Source organism: Pelecanus crispus, chromosome 8 (assembly GCF_030463565.1).
Source record: "Pelecanus crispus isolate bPelCri1 chromosome 8, bPelCri1.pri, whole genome shotgun sequence".
In the NCBI taxonomy this organism is placed as follows: domain Eukaryota; kingdom Metazoa; phylum Chordata; class Aves; order Pelecaniformes; family Pelecanidae; genus Pelecanus; species Pelecanus crispus.
The window spans coordinates 10,574,341-10,587,458 of NC_134650.1; the positions used below are offsets into that span (position 1 = coordinate 10,574,341).

The 13,118-nt window shown below is 67.9% G+C and overlaps 2 protein-coding genes across 4 annotated transcripts; one reads left to right on the plus strand and one right to left on the minus strand.

Annotated features, from left to right (window-relative positions):
* Window positions 1-518: 518 nt before the first annotated feature.
* Window positions 519-3,753, minus strand: SNCB (synuclein beta). Of its 3 annotated transcripts, XM_075715500.1 has the most exons (5): window positions 3,633-3,753; window positions 2,183-2,221; window positions 1,719-1,837; window positions 789-878; window positions 519-551 (listed from the first exon to the last, which is right to left on the minus strand). In XM_075715500.1, the coding sequence occupies exons 1-5, from the start codon at window positions 3,751-3,753 to the stop codon at window positions 519-521; spliced, it is 402 nt and encodes a 133-aa protein (XP_075571615.1). The 3 variants fall into 3 exon arrangements, with proteins under 3 accessions (XP_075571615.1, XP_075571616.1, XP_075571617.1); XM_075715501.1 differs by lacking the exon at window positions 2,183-2,221; XM_075715502.1 differs by lacking the exon at window positions 789-878.
* A 1,624-nt stretch (window positions 3,754-5,377) lies between these two features.
* EIF4E1B (eukaryotic translation initiation factor 4E family member 1B) lies at window positions 5,378-6,836 on the plus strand. Its single transcript, XM_075715293.1, has 7 exons — window positions 5,378-5,395; window positions 5,566-5,654; window positions 5,756-5,851; window positions 5,988-6,051; window positions 6,254-6,367; window positions 6,463-6,602; window positions 6,722-6,836. Exons 1-7 carry the CDS (start codon window positions 5,378-5,380, stop codon window positions 6,834-6,836), a joined length of 636 nt encoding a protein of 211 aa, XP_075571408.1.
* The last annotated feature ends 6,282 nt before the right edge of the window (window positions 6,837-13,118 follow it).

The window sequence follows — 13,118 nt, forward strand, 5'->3', positions numbered from 1 at the left end:
CAAAAAGACCCGTCCACCCATAGATAGAGATATGTATATAAAAAAAAAAAATAGTTCCACGATGACCAGAGCAGAACCACAGGGACACGCGTGCAAGCAAAATGTACAGCAGCCCGCGAGCAGGTAAACATGCTTTGTACAGACACAGACACACCGGGACGCAGCCAGGGTTTATGGCGCTGGGAGGGATACAGAGCGATAAACCCGGGCTTCACGGACACACGGACACACGCACGCACACACGCACACCAGCCCCTGCGGGCAGCGCCCACGGCTCGGGCACGTGCCGGGGCTCAGGGGCTTGGACATGGCGGGTTTTTCTCACTGCTAGACATGGTACGGAGACATGGACGCAGTCCCTTGGAACGGAACTGGAGGAAGAACTCGTGAGCGAACAGTGCAGGGGCACCCCTGCTCCTCCCTGGCACAGGGGGACTGGCCGGGGCCGGCTGGGGAGGAGCAGGGGGCTACCGGCGGTTCGTTGTGCTGCTGGTGGAAGAGGCGAGGACGGGGGTCCATTATGCCTCTGGCTCGTATTCCTGGTATTCCTCCTGTGGGGTGGGGAAAGAAAGAGCCGGTGAGAGAGCTCAGGTGGGATGCAGAGTCCCTGTCCCGCCCAGCCCTAGGCCAGCCTGCCCGCGAGGCTGCAGGGCTGCGTGCACGGAGCACCTGGGAGCAGGCAGGCTCCGAGCTTTGCTCCGGACAGTGACAGCCACCAGCCACGCCGAGTGCTGGCACCCCATGCCCTCCGCAGTGCCCTGTGCCCCCCTGCCACCCCATCCCCTCACCTGCGGGGGCTCCTCGTAGTTCTCCCCCTCTGGCTCCAGCAGCGGCTCGACCAGCGGCTCCTCAACAGCCTCCTGGGCCACCTCCTCCGGCTGGGGGTGAACCGGGGGGGTCAGTCCCATGCACACAGCCCCCCACGCGGCACCCACCGTCCCTGCCCCTGCCAGACCAGGGGGACCGGGCAGAGGCCAGCAATGCACCCGGAATGCTGGGGGCTCCACGTTGGGGGCCCAGCAGGGGGTGGCTGGCAAGGGCATCCCAAGCACACACCAGCCCACCTAGCTGGGAGGTGACAGGCAGGAGTCCACGGGAGCAGGGCCTGGGGGTGCGTGTCCCTGCACTGCTCCCGGCCCTGGCCCCAGGCAGGTGATGGGTGCTGGCACCGTGTGGGCCCTGGTGGGCTCCAGGCACTGGCAGAGCCACGGGAGCATCCTGCATCCCTAGCAGGGGAGGGTGGTGCTGGGTAACCCCTCCCTGGGGCTGGCAGAGCAGCTGACAGGAGGGGAAGGGGGGCGGCCGATCCCCCCGTGCAGCAGCGGTGGTGGCGGTGGCCTCATTTCTTCAGCTGATGCTATTTTGGGCTAAGCTGGAAGCCAACGGCTCACGGGGGCGGCGAGATGCGAACGTCCTGCCCCTCCCTGCCCCTCTGCTCCCGCAGCTGTCAGGTCACCTCGAAGCCGCTGGAGCGATGCGTCGCAGGCCCCGCACCACCAGCCGCCATGCAGGAGCCTGCGCACGCACACGTCCGCAGCGGCCGCGCACGCAGCCGGCACGCTCAGGGCAGCGATGCCTGCCTGCCCTGGGCACAGGCAGAGCAGCTGGGGACCCGCAGGGTCCCTCCCGCAGGGCTGGGGAGCAGCTGAGGGGCTCCCCGCCAAGCCTGGGGACGTGCCAGCCTCCCCGTGGCCATGGCAGTGGCCAGGTGGTCTCACCTTCAGGTCTGCAGGGAACTCCTCCTTCTTCACCAGCCCTGTGGCTGCCGCGATGTTGCCAGCGCCTGAGAATGCCGCTTCGCCCAGCTGGGACGCCTGCTCCTTCGCTTTCTCAGCCACTGCAAGAGCCGGGGGTGCCCATCAGTGCCCCCCCGGGCCAGGGAGGGGTGCCCAGCCACGGCTCCATGCCCCGCACCCGGGAGGGCTGGTGGGGAGTCGCTGGGCAGGATCAGGCCCTCTCCGCCTCCCTGCCCGGGCGCTGGGGAGGGGAGGGGGCCAGGACGCGGCTCTGCAGCTGGGCAGGGAGTGTGAGCAGCCGCCGCAAACCCTTCGTTGCGGGCCCTGTTATATAAGAGGCTTTAGCCGGGTGACATCAGCCCCTCAATTAGCCTCTGATCTCGTTAGCATGGCTGCACTCTTGGGGCCAGAGGGGTACCGTGGCAGAGAGCCGGGGGAGACTGTACCTGAGGTGACGCCTTGCACCACGCCTTGGGTTTTACTCCCTGGGGGTAGAAAGAGACAGAGATGCGGTTAGAGGGGCCGGTGGCCAGGCTCTGCCACGTGCTGTGCCCGGGACCCTGGCAGGGCTCTGCGAGCCAGGGCCGCATCCTGCCCGCACCCCAGCCCGGCCATGCCGGGGCAGCAGGGGGACTGAGCACCCGCCTGGCTCCCCGTGAGGCTCCTCCGGTCCCTGCAGGAGCCCGGGCTGGGGCAGCACAGGGCCAGGCAGGGCAGGGACCCCTGGGCCCAGGGCCACGCCAGGACACAGCTGGGCAGGGTGAATGTCGGTCGTGCTGCTGAGCAAAGCCTCCCGCGGGAGCTGGGATCCATACCCAGAGCCGGTGCCAACATGGCAGGGGAAGCCCCAGAGCCGGAGCGGCCTGGGGCTGGGTGCTGCCGCTGGCCATGCCGACCCTGCCAGGCTCCCTTCAGGCAGAGCAACACTGCCCGCAGATGCCAGGGCACCCCACGGGATGGGAGCGATGGGGCAACGGCAGGGGCTGGGGAGCTCCTGCAGGATGGGGCCTCGGGGTGCTCCTTGAGCTGCTGGACCCCCATCCAGGGCACGCACCCCTGGGCAGGCTGGGGGTCCAGGGCAAGCACCCACCACCACCCATAGGAACAACTGCGGGGCCTCAGCCCTCCCAACCCTCCGGAGCGGGACTGAGCCCCAGCCCTCCTGCTGCAGGCAGGCACGGCCTCAGCTCCCTCCCCGAGCAGCCCAACACCACAGCCAGGCACGCAGCCTGCCCGGGAGCTGCCTCCTCCCTGCCAGCGATGTCTTCTAGGATTTGGCCCCGAATGGACCCCGGCCCCGAGGGGCAGCGCGGAGGGGACGCCCCCCACCCTCCGGCTGGGTGCAGAGGCGATGCCGGCAGAGCCGTGGTGTGGGATGCGCTGCAGGACACGGCCTCTCCGAGGGGGACAAACGCGTCCCCAGCCTCCCTGCTCCCAGCACCTCCATGGCGGTCCCCCTGCGCTCCTGCCCCAGAGCATCCTCGGCAAGGAGCCGCGGGGCCCTCGGGCTCAGACCACCGGGAGCCGCAGGGGGTGCGGTCCCCGGGGGTCCCATCCCCTCAGCCCGGGGACCATCCCCGCCCCTGCCCATCCTCCTGCCTGCACACGCCCTGTGGGCAGGGGGCGGGCAGGGCGCTGCGGGCACCGGCCCTGTGCCCCGGGACACCCCGGCGGCAGGGTGGTCGTGGCGGGGAAGGGGCAGGGGTGGGCGGGGGGAGCGGGGCCGGGACAGGCGGGGGACGGGCAGGGGGACGGGCAGGAGACCGCAAGGGCAAAGACAGGAGCGGGCAAGGGCAGGCAGAGGGGGCCGGCAGGGGCATGCAGGGGACGGGCAGGGCTTAGCCGGGGGGCAGGCGGGGGGCAGGCGGGGGGCAGGCAGGCCGAGCCGGCCCTTACCGACATAGAGGACCCCCTCCTTGGTCTTCTCGGCGGCCTCGGCCACCCCCTGCTTGGTCTTCTCGGCGGCGGCGACCACCCCCTCCTTGGCCTTGGACAAGCCCTTCATGAACACCTCCATGGCGGCTCTGCGGGGAGAGGCCGCACGGCTTCACCCCGCCCCGGCCCCCCCCGGCCCCGCTCCCCGCCCGCCCCGCGCATCCCCGCCCCTCCCCGCGCCCCCGGCCCCGCCGCCCGCCCGACCTGGCTCGCTGGCGGCGGGGACGGGCGGGCCGGGCCGGGCCGGGCCGGGCTGCGGCGGGGCGGGCTCAGTGCGGCTGTGCCGGGGCCGCGCTGCGCCGCGCTGCGCGGGGGGGACCGCGCCGCGCCGGGCTGAGCCGGGCTGAGCCCTGCCCGGCCCTGCCGAGCCCTGCTGAGCCCTGCCCGGCCCTGCCCGGCCCTGCCGAGCCCTGCCCGGCCCTGCCCCGCCGCCCCCGCCCCGCCCCGGCGCCCCCGGCCCTTTGCCGCCCCTGCCCGCGGGCCCCTTCCCCGCGCGGCTCGGCACCCCCGGGACGGTCCCGTCGCGTCGCACCTTCTGCCCATCCCCACCCGTCCCGATCCCATCCCACGCTGTCCCCACGCTATCGTGTCCTGGTCCCCATCACGCCCCATCCCCATCCCACCCTCTCCCTGTCCCGTCTCCTCCCGATCCTCATCCCATCTCATCCCGATCCCCATCCCATCTCATCCCGATCCTCATCCCATCTCATCCCGATCCCCATCCCATCTCATCCCGATCCCATCCCCTTCCCTCTACATGCTGTCCCCGTCCCACCCCCTCCATGTTCTACCCTCTCCCTATTCCGTTCCCGTCCCCGTCCCACCTGATCCCATCCCCTCATCCCATCTCATCCCGATCCCCATCCCATCGCATCCCGATCCCATCCCCTTCCCTCTACATGCTGTCCCCGTCCCACCCCCTCCACGTTCTACCCTCTCCCTATTCCGTTCCCGTCCCCGTCCCACCTGATCCCATCCCCTCATCCCATCTCATCCCGATCCCCATCCCATCTCATCCCGATCCCATCCCCTTCCCTCTACATGCTGTCCCCGTCCCACCCCCTCCACGTTCTACCCTCTCCCTATTCCGTTCCCGTCCCCGTCCCACCTGATTCCATCCCCTCATCCCATCTCATCCTGATCCCCATCCCATCTCATCCCGATCCCATCCCCTTCCCTCTACATGCTGTCCCCGTCCCACCCCCTCCACATTCTACCCTCTCCCTATTCCATTCCCATCCCCCATCCCACCTGATCCCATCCCCTCCCTGTCACATCCCACATTCTCCCCATCCCATTCCATTCCTATCCCATGTTGTTCCCATCCCATCCTCCCCTGATCCCATCCTCCCCATCACATCCCATCCCATCCCACCCCCTACCCTGATACTATCCCACCCTATCTGTGTACCATCCTGCCCTGCCCCACACCATCTGGATCCCACCCCACACTGTCCCCACCTTACCCCATCCTACCCCCCCATCCTGATCTCATCCCACCCTGACTCCCTGCCCTCATCCCCCAGTTCCCTGCCCTAGGGGGGGATCCCCCCCATCTCCCTGCTCCCCAGGAGGGGCAGGCCCGGCACCCCTCCCCAGCACACCACCCTCCCGCCCCACCAGCCGCAGCTGGGCTGACTGCCTCATCCCGCCCGCCTGTGGGCACTTAAGGGCCAGGGGCGGCCGGGGGGCTTGTGCTGGGCAGGATGGCTACGGGGGAGCAGGTGAGTGCTGTCCCTGTGGCTGGGCCTGGCAGTAGAGCCTAGGTGACCCTGCCATCCCCTCAGGGGGTTTGGCTGTGGGACCCATGTCATGGTGTGGGGGTGGCTGAGGGGCTGCAGGCTCCCTGCTGGGGTGGCTGTGGGGCTCCTTGGGGCTGTCCCTCCTTCCCCAGAGGAGGCAGGAGGAGCGGCGGCGGCGGAGGGCTCAGCAGCAAGAGCTGCTCCTGGCAGAGACCCTGGGCAAGCACCCCCTGCAGAACAGGTATGGGGGGCCTGGCCACGGGCAGCCTCTCCCAGCGCTGGGAGGGGGGTGCCGGGGCTGGAGGGGGGCTCCAGCGTGGCTGACCTCCCCTCCCTCCCCAGGTGGGCACTGTGGTTCTTCAAGAATGACAAAAGCAAGATGTGGCAAGCAAACCTGCGCCTCGTCACCAAGTTCAGCACTGTGGAGGACTTCTGGGCGTGAGTGTCCCATGGGTGGACAATGCGCCCCCTCCAGAGAGGCCCCGGTGGGGGGATCTGGGCCAGAGGAGGGTGCTGGGGGTCCCTGAGGCACCTCTTCTCACCTGCTTCTGTGTCTTGTCTCTGCCCGGCACAGGCTGTACAGCCACATCCAGCTCGCCAGCAAGCTCACATCTGGCTGTGACTACTCCCTCTTCAAGGTGCGACACCCCCTCCACCGCAGTCTCTCCTCACAGCTCCCTACAGCACCTAGCATTATGGGGCCACGTTGGGTGCTGCTGGGGCTGTCAGGGTGCCCTGGCTGTAGGGTGGGAGGGGAAGCCTGGCTGGGTGCTCACAGCTCCCTGAGCCATCTCTGGCCAGGTGCTTGGTGTCCCTGACCATCCCCTTGCCCATCCCTAGGATGGCATCGAGCCGATGTGGGAGGACAGCCAGAACAAGCGTGGTGGGCGCTGGCTCATCACCCTGGCCAAGCAGCAACGGCACACCGAGCTGGACCGTTTCTGGCTGGAGACGGTGAGTGTGGCCCTGCTCGGGCTGGCTTGCAGGGTCCCCCTGCTGCAGTGCCGAGCCCCAGCGGGGACTGTCCCAAACTCCCCTTCTCCCGGCAGCTGCTGTGCCTTATCGGGGAGATGTTTGATGAGTACAGCGATGAGGTGTGCGGGGCGGTCATCAACATCCGTGCCAAGGGGGACAAGATTGCCATCTGGACCCGGGAAGCAGAGAACCGGGAAGGGGTCACCCACATCGGGTAATACAACGTCGTGGGTGGGCTGTGTGGGGCCACACTTGGAGGGAATGGGGTCCCTGGGCAGGAGCCGGTGGGAGGAGCGATGCTGCCTTGTTCACACAGCCCCTTCCCTCCTCCAGGCGCGTATACAAGGAGCACCTGGGCCTGTCGCAGAAGGTGGCCATAGGGTACCAGGCCCACGCGGACACGGCCACCAAGAGCGGCTCCCTCACCAAGACCAAGTTTGTCGTGTGACTGTGGGGGGAGTGGGGTGCTGCCTGCGGGGTCCCCCTGTCCCGTCCCACAATGAATGGCTGCAGCTGAGCATGGTCTGTGTGTCCAGGGCTGGGCCAGGGTTCTGGCACCCTGGGGTGGCTCTTGCTTGGGGGGGGGCGGGGGGAGCATCTCCTGGGAGGGGGGCGATGCATTGCCATGTCCTGTGCCCACCCGCTGGGTGAGCGGGGCCAGGAGTACAGAGCTGGCATCGCCCAGGCATCACTGTGGGCTTGGGGCACTGTGTGTGTCCCCCTGCTTTCCCCAGTGCCCTGGACCAGTGCCCCTTTCCCTGGGGCTGTGGGGGTCCCCCTCTGCTCTGGGGGACCCTGGATAGTCCCCAGAAGGATGCTGGGCTCTGTCCTCCCCTGGCCAAGGCATGGGCACAGCTTGCTGCCCTGCAAGCCTGGATGTGGGAGGGGGTACCAGAGCCCAGCTCCTGGGTCAGCTCAGCCTGGGGAGCTGGTCCCCATGTCTCCCAAGCCCCTGCACATTGGTGGAACACTGGTCTGCCTTCTCAGGAAGACCAGCTCCCCAGCCGAGGGCTGCCCAGCGTCCCTGCAAGGTGGGCTGCAGCACAGCGTGGTCCCCACGCTGCCCACCTCGGGCTGTGTTTGCTCACATCCCCTCCCATGGGCACCTGCAGCACAGGGCGTATGAAGCTTATTGGCTTCCCAAGGGTTTACTGGTGCCAGACCTGCAGGGTCACAGCCCCAGCCCGCTGAGCCCTGGGAGTTTGCTGGTTCCTCCTTTCCACGCCCGTGTCCTCTGCTGTCCCTCCTGGCTGCAGAGGGGCCCACTTACTCCTCCCACCCTGTTCCAGCACAGCCCAGCCCACACTCTGTCCTTTCATTCTTTTATTTATGTTTTTGATTGTTGGGTTTGTCCTTTCCCCTTGCCTATTCAGGTTCTCGAGGTGGAGCTGCCTGCTCACCTCCTGACAGTGCTGCCTGCACTTACTGGCCTCACTGCAGCTCTCCTCCACAGGAGCTTCCTCTGTCCCCTCCAGGAGCACCCAAGCAGCTCCAGCTCTGTCCAGGGCAGCACATTCAGCCCATCTGCACCTCCCCGTGAGCCCAGAGCTGGGGCCACTTGCCCTGCACCATGTGGTGCCTGTGATGGCTTCCTGCTGCCCTGCCTGCAGCTGGGGCTGCTGCCTGCACCTGGGGTCTGCAGAGAGCTGGTCCCGCAGGACAGAGTCTTGACCACGTCTCTGCTATTGCAGTTGCTTGAGGCATGTCCAGCCACAGTGCTGCAGGCAGGCATTGTGCCCGTGGCACCCTGGGCCCTTGGCTGCCTGCGGGGCTCGCTGGAGTGTGCTGGGCCCTGCCTTGCTCTGGGATGCTGCTGTGGCTGCACAGAGCTGTGTCCCTGGGACTCAGCTGCCCTTCTCCAGGGCCACCAGCCCTGCAGCTCCCCTGGGGCAGCTGTGCCAGGGCTCTGTCTGCAGCCTGCCTGCCAGCCCTTTACCACCCCCTATGGCCCCCTGTGCCAGGTGCAGTGGGGGCAAGAGATGCTGCTGGAGACAGGAGGGGGGAGCTTGTCCCTGGCATGCAGCGTGCCAGGCCCTGTCCCTGTGTCCTTGTGTCATGTGCCGGCCGTGGGCTGCTTCTCTGCACAGGTACGGGGGGGGCAGGACCCTGCTGCCCTCCCCTGTAGGGCAACCGGGGCAGGGGTGCTGTGGGCCACGCTGGCCCCAGGGCCAGGGAGGGAGGAACAGCAGTATGGGGGTGGCTGGTACCCCCCAGCCTGGGGTGTCTGCAGGCAGGGGAGCCAGGGGGCTCTGAAGGGGGGACCCGGGCATAGGGTCTGGGGGCTGCAGCCTGCCCTGCCCGGGGTCGGTCCGCACGGGCAGCGCGTGTACAGCCCTGCCTGTACTGCCGGCCCCTCGCCACGCGATGGTGCCGCTCGCCCGGCCTTGGCCAGCTCCGGCGCGGCAGGGCTGGCAACCTGCCCTGCCTGCAGCGGGTACCCGCTGCCTGCAGTGGGGGGGCGGGGCCGCCCCAGCCCCCCGGGTGAGAGGCAGGCAGGAGCAACGCGTGGGGCACGGGCTGTGGGGCTGGCAGGCCTGAAGCTGGGGGTGGGGGTGCAAGCACGAGGGGTGCGTGGGGTGCTGACACCCCTATCCAACACCCCGTTAATGGCCCCTGTTTGTTCCCCCACCAGCAGTGGCAGCATGAAGTGGGTGAGGGCCAGGGGTTGCCCGTCCCTCTGCCCCTTCCACCCACTTCTCTGCCCTCCCTGTAGCCCCCCCACCTGGCTCTGGCCGAGCCCCCCCATGCCACCCCAGCACACTGTCCCCATCCCCTCACCCCCACAATGGGCACACACAGCAAGGGGGGTGCTCATGGGGTGCCCTGTGCCCTGCCCTGTGGGGAGGCCAAGGTTACCTGCGGGAGGGGGTGTGTGTGTGTGTGTGTGTGTTGGTGGCAGAGGCTGCCGTGTGCTGCTGGGGTTCATTGCCATTCCCATGTAGCCGTGGTGGGATTTCATTTGATTGAAAAAGTAATAGGGGCCATTCATCTCCGTGGCTTTATGGGCTCCTGGCAGCCCAGCCGGGCCAGGGGTGGGGGGGCTGGTGGTGCCCAGCTGGATCCCACTTTTTGGGGACACCATGGCCTCCATCCTCAGCTCCTGCACCCCGAGGTCCCTACCTGGGGGGAAGAGGGTGATGAGAGATGGGGGGCACTCAGGGCCCTCCCCGGCTGGGCATAGGGGTGGCAGGGAGCCGCCCAGTGAGTGCAGCAGTGCCAGGGCTGCCCCCAGCCTGTCTCACACTGGGCAGCTGTCCCAGCTGGCAGCCGGGCTGGCAGCCCTGTCAATAATCATAATTAAAAATTAATACTAATCAAAAAGGAGAGGCAGATGGCAGCAGACATGCGGCAGGGCTGCAGGTGGGGGCGGGGGGCACTGGAGCCAGGGCGACCAGCAAGGAGAGGGATGGGGGGGGCCAGGGGAGCCATGGGGTGCAGTGGGGCAGGAGGGTCGGGGTGCTGTGGGGCTGGGGCGGTGCAGGGTAAGGGACCCATAGGGTACAGCAAGGATGGGGATGTGGGGGCCAGGATGCTGTGGGGCACAGCGGGGATGGGGACAGCAGCATGGCACTGGGCTGGCACAGGGATGAGTACCTGTGTCCCCCTCTCTGGGCAGACGACACAGGTTGGTGGGGCTGGGCACCTGCCCAGGGTCACCTTGCTGGTAGCTGGTGTGCAGCCAGAGCCGGGCGCTGCCGGTCCGCACCTTGGCTTGGCAGGCTGCCAGCCCGGCCTCTCCATGCGCCACCGGCTCTGATGGCTCCAGGAGCAAGGACAGATCCTGCCTCCTGCCCCCAGCATGCACCTGGTGCCAGGCTGGGTGCAGGCACCCATCCCGCTGTGACCGGTGGGTACTTCAGGGTTAAAATCCCCCAAAGCAAGCAGGGAAGGAGCTGCTGGCTCCATGGAACGTGGGCCGGGGAAGAACAGGCAGCGCTGGCTCACCGTGGGAGTGGGCAGGCAGCATGGCTGCCAGTGCTGGGGCTGTGTCACACCATTCCCGTGGTGCCTGCACCCACCTCCCTGCCCCATCGTCTGTCTGGGGGCCACAGGAATGCTCTGGGCCCTGGCAGGGGTAACATGGGCATGCAGGGGACCTCCAGCTCTGGGTACTGCCAGCATCCCCTGATCATGCCCGGGGGGACGGTCCCCCACGAGGTGCCTTGTGCCCTCCCTGCCCACCCTGCTGGGTCCTGCCGAGGGCGCAGGCTGAGCTCACCGTCTGTCCATGAGCACCATGGCATGCAAGGAGGGGTACCCAGGGTTAGGGGTACCTACAGTGCACCGTTCCCATGACAACCTCCCCGGAGACAGCAGCCAGTGCAGGAGAAGTGGGAGGCAAGGGGCCCACAGACCCCTCCACGTTCAGGCTCTTGCATGGCAGGATACAGCGGGGTGCAACAGAGGGGCTGCACCCATGGGTCTTGCTCCCAGCCTTGGGGTCTGTCTGCCCCATCCTAGTCCCTGCCTGCTGTCCCTGCAGCGTGGGGCGGGCAGGCATGGCAGTGCTCGTGCTGCCTGCCAGCGCTGGGTTTGCACGGCAGGGGTTGCAGAGCAGGGTTTGCATGGTGGGATTTGCACATCTGGGTTTGCACAGTGGGGTTGGCATGGTGGGGTTTGCACAGTGGGGTTGGCATGGAGGGGTCTGCGCGGAGGGGAAAGGGTTAAGCGCCTGCAGGGCTGTCCCCAGTGTCAGCAGCAGAGGACGGGGGGAGAGGGGGACAGTATCTCCTGCCCTGCGCCGCAGGGAGCCTGTACCTGAGCAGGGTCCCTTGCTGTCACTTCTCATCTGCATGACAGTGGCAACCAGGCTCCTGCAACACGGCTGAGCACTCTCCTTCCCCCGCAGGGACGGGCGGGCACTTCCCGCTTGGCAGAGGCAGGCGGGGGGAGCGGGCGGGTGGGATGGGGACAGGGACAGGGATGGGGACAGCAGGAGCCGCATGGCCACAGACCTGCAGGCATCAGACCTTCGGGCACGGCTGCGGCACGGTGCTGTGGCCGGCTGCAGGCAGTGCCCTGCCGCAGGCAGAGCTGTCCCTGTCACTATGCCCTGTACCCCCCCCCCCCCCCCGGCCACCATCACTTTGGGGTTTGCTCTGCTGGCCCCGTGCCATGGTCCGGCTGCCCCCCGGCTGGCTGGCATTAGCCCGCGGGGCCTGGTCCCCCCACCAAGGCGCTGTGCCCAAGCTGTCCCTGAGCCTCCACCATGAGCATGGAGCAGCCCCTGCCCGCAGCCCGGTCCCTCCGCTCCCCCAGCCAACGCCACCGGCTCAGAGGGACCAGCCTGCACCTCCCTCCACACAGATGCATCCCAACAGCTGGGAAAGGGGGGGCTCCATCAGCACCCCCCATGTCCTCCCAGCATGGCACAGGGACCGGCCACTCTCCCAGCTCAGGAGCGGCTGCCAGCCCCACAGCTGCCGGGGCACAGGGCACACAGCGGGCAGTGCCACCGGTGCCTGTCCTTTCCTGGTTCCTGGCTCTGTGCACCCCAGTGTTCCCGTGCAAGGGGCTGGTGATGCTGCAGACCACAGCCAACCCCCTGCCAACACCCAGCCGCGGGACTGAGGGGCTGCCAGGCTCCCTGCCCGGCTCCCTGCCCAGCTCCTGCCCACCCACCCCAGCGCCATGTCTCTGGCTGGGAGGGCTGGTGTTTCCCAGGCGGTCAATGCGCCCATCGATCCCGCGCAGCTCTGCCGGCTGCTCTCCCACCGCCCTGCTAATTAATTGGCTGCTGCTGCTGCTGCTGCTCCTGGGGTGCCTGGGCTGCCTGCACCCTGCTCTGCCTGCCCTGCCTGCAAGCTCACTGCCCCTGCCCCACACGTGGTCTGGAGGCACCGTGGGAGTGGGCACCTGCCTTGGACCCACGCCTGGCCCACCTGCACCACAGAGGAGGGGTCTGTGTCAGGCTGGGGAGCGGGCTGGCAGGCCCTGGGCTGGGGCGAGGGGCACTCGGGGCTGAGGGGGGTTTGGGGGCAGCGCATGGTCTATCGGGTGTCCAGAACACCCTTCTGCTGTGCACAGCCGTGCCTGCCCCAGCCTGTGCCAGCCCCAAGCCAGGCGCAGGGACAGGGACAGGGACGCTGCCTTTGTGCTGGGCTGTAATGAGATTTCTGCTTGGCTGCCTGGATAGAAAATCCCAGCTGGAGAATGTGAAAAGCCTCTCGGAGCCCCAGCAGCCTCCTGCCCCTGCCCACCCCAGGACATCTGGGGGTGCCTCCACCACAGCACCCACAGCACTGCCAGGGGGGCATTGGCACGAGCTCTGGCTTGGAGCGCCTGCTGTGCGGGCAGGCACGAGGCACCCACGGGATGCACAAGCCAGCGGCTTCGCTACCTCTTCACCCCACCGTACTGCTGCCATCCCAGCCCCGTGCTGCCACCAGTGCAGCCACCGCACGCCCAGGCTGGGGGTGCCAGGCACAGCCTTGGGGACCCCGGGCTGCACAGCACCGCCATGCCCACCCTCCCACCTGCCTGGGTACAGGCGCCAGCACCCCAGTGCCTCTGGCTATTGCTGCTCTCCAGTGAGGTCCCGGTGCTGTGGCACTATGTCCACAGGACCTGTGTGTGCAGGGTGGCACCGCTCTGCACCCCGGCCCCTCCAGCCACCCCCTTTTCCCCCACAGCAGCAGAAAATCCGCCTCCTTAAAAAGCGGGGAGCGGCTCTGCGGGCGCTGGGGGCTGCAAGGAGCAGGCTGTGCTGGGATGGGCTTTGCCGCGTGTC

Bases quoted from the DNA above. Each gene is read 5' to 3' on its own strand.
- EIF4E1B (XM_075715293.1), top strand. The intron at 5,655-5,755 runs GTATGGGGGGCC...CTCCCTCCCCAG, and splicing joins AAGCACCCCCTGCAGAACAG to GTGGGCACTGTGGTTCTTCA. The intron at 6,368-6,462 runs GTGAGTGTGGCC...TTCTCCCGGCAG, and splicing joins ACCGTTTCTGGCTGGAGACG to CTGCTGTGCCTTATCGGGGA.
- SNCB (XM_075715500.1), bottom strand. From the start codon at position 3,753: ATGGAGGTGTTCATGAAGGGCTTGTCCAAGGCCAAGGAGGGGGTGGTC. The intron at 1,838-2,182 runs GTACAGTCTCCC...CGGCTCTTGCAG, and splicing joins GGTGCAAGGCGTCACCTCAG to TGGCTGAGAAAGCGAAGGAG. The intron at 879-1,718 runs GTGAGACCACCT...GTTCACCCCCAG, and splicing joins AGTTCCCTGCAGACCTGAAG to CCGGAGGAGGTGGCCCAGGA.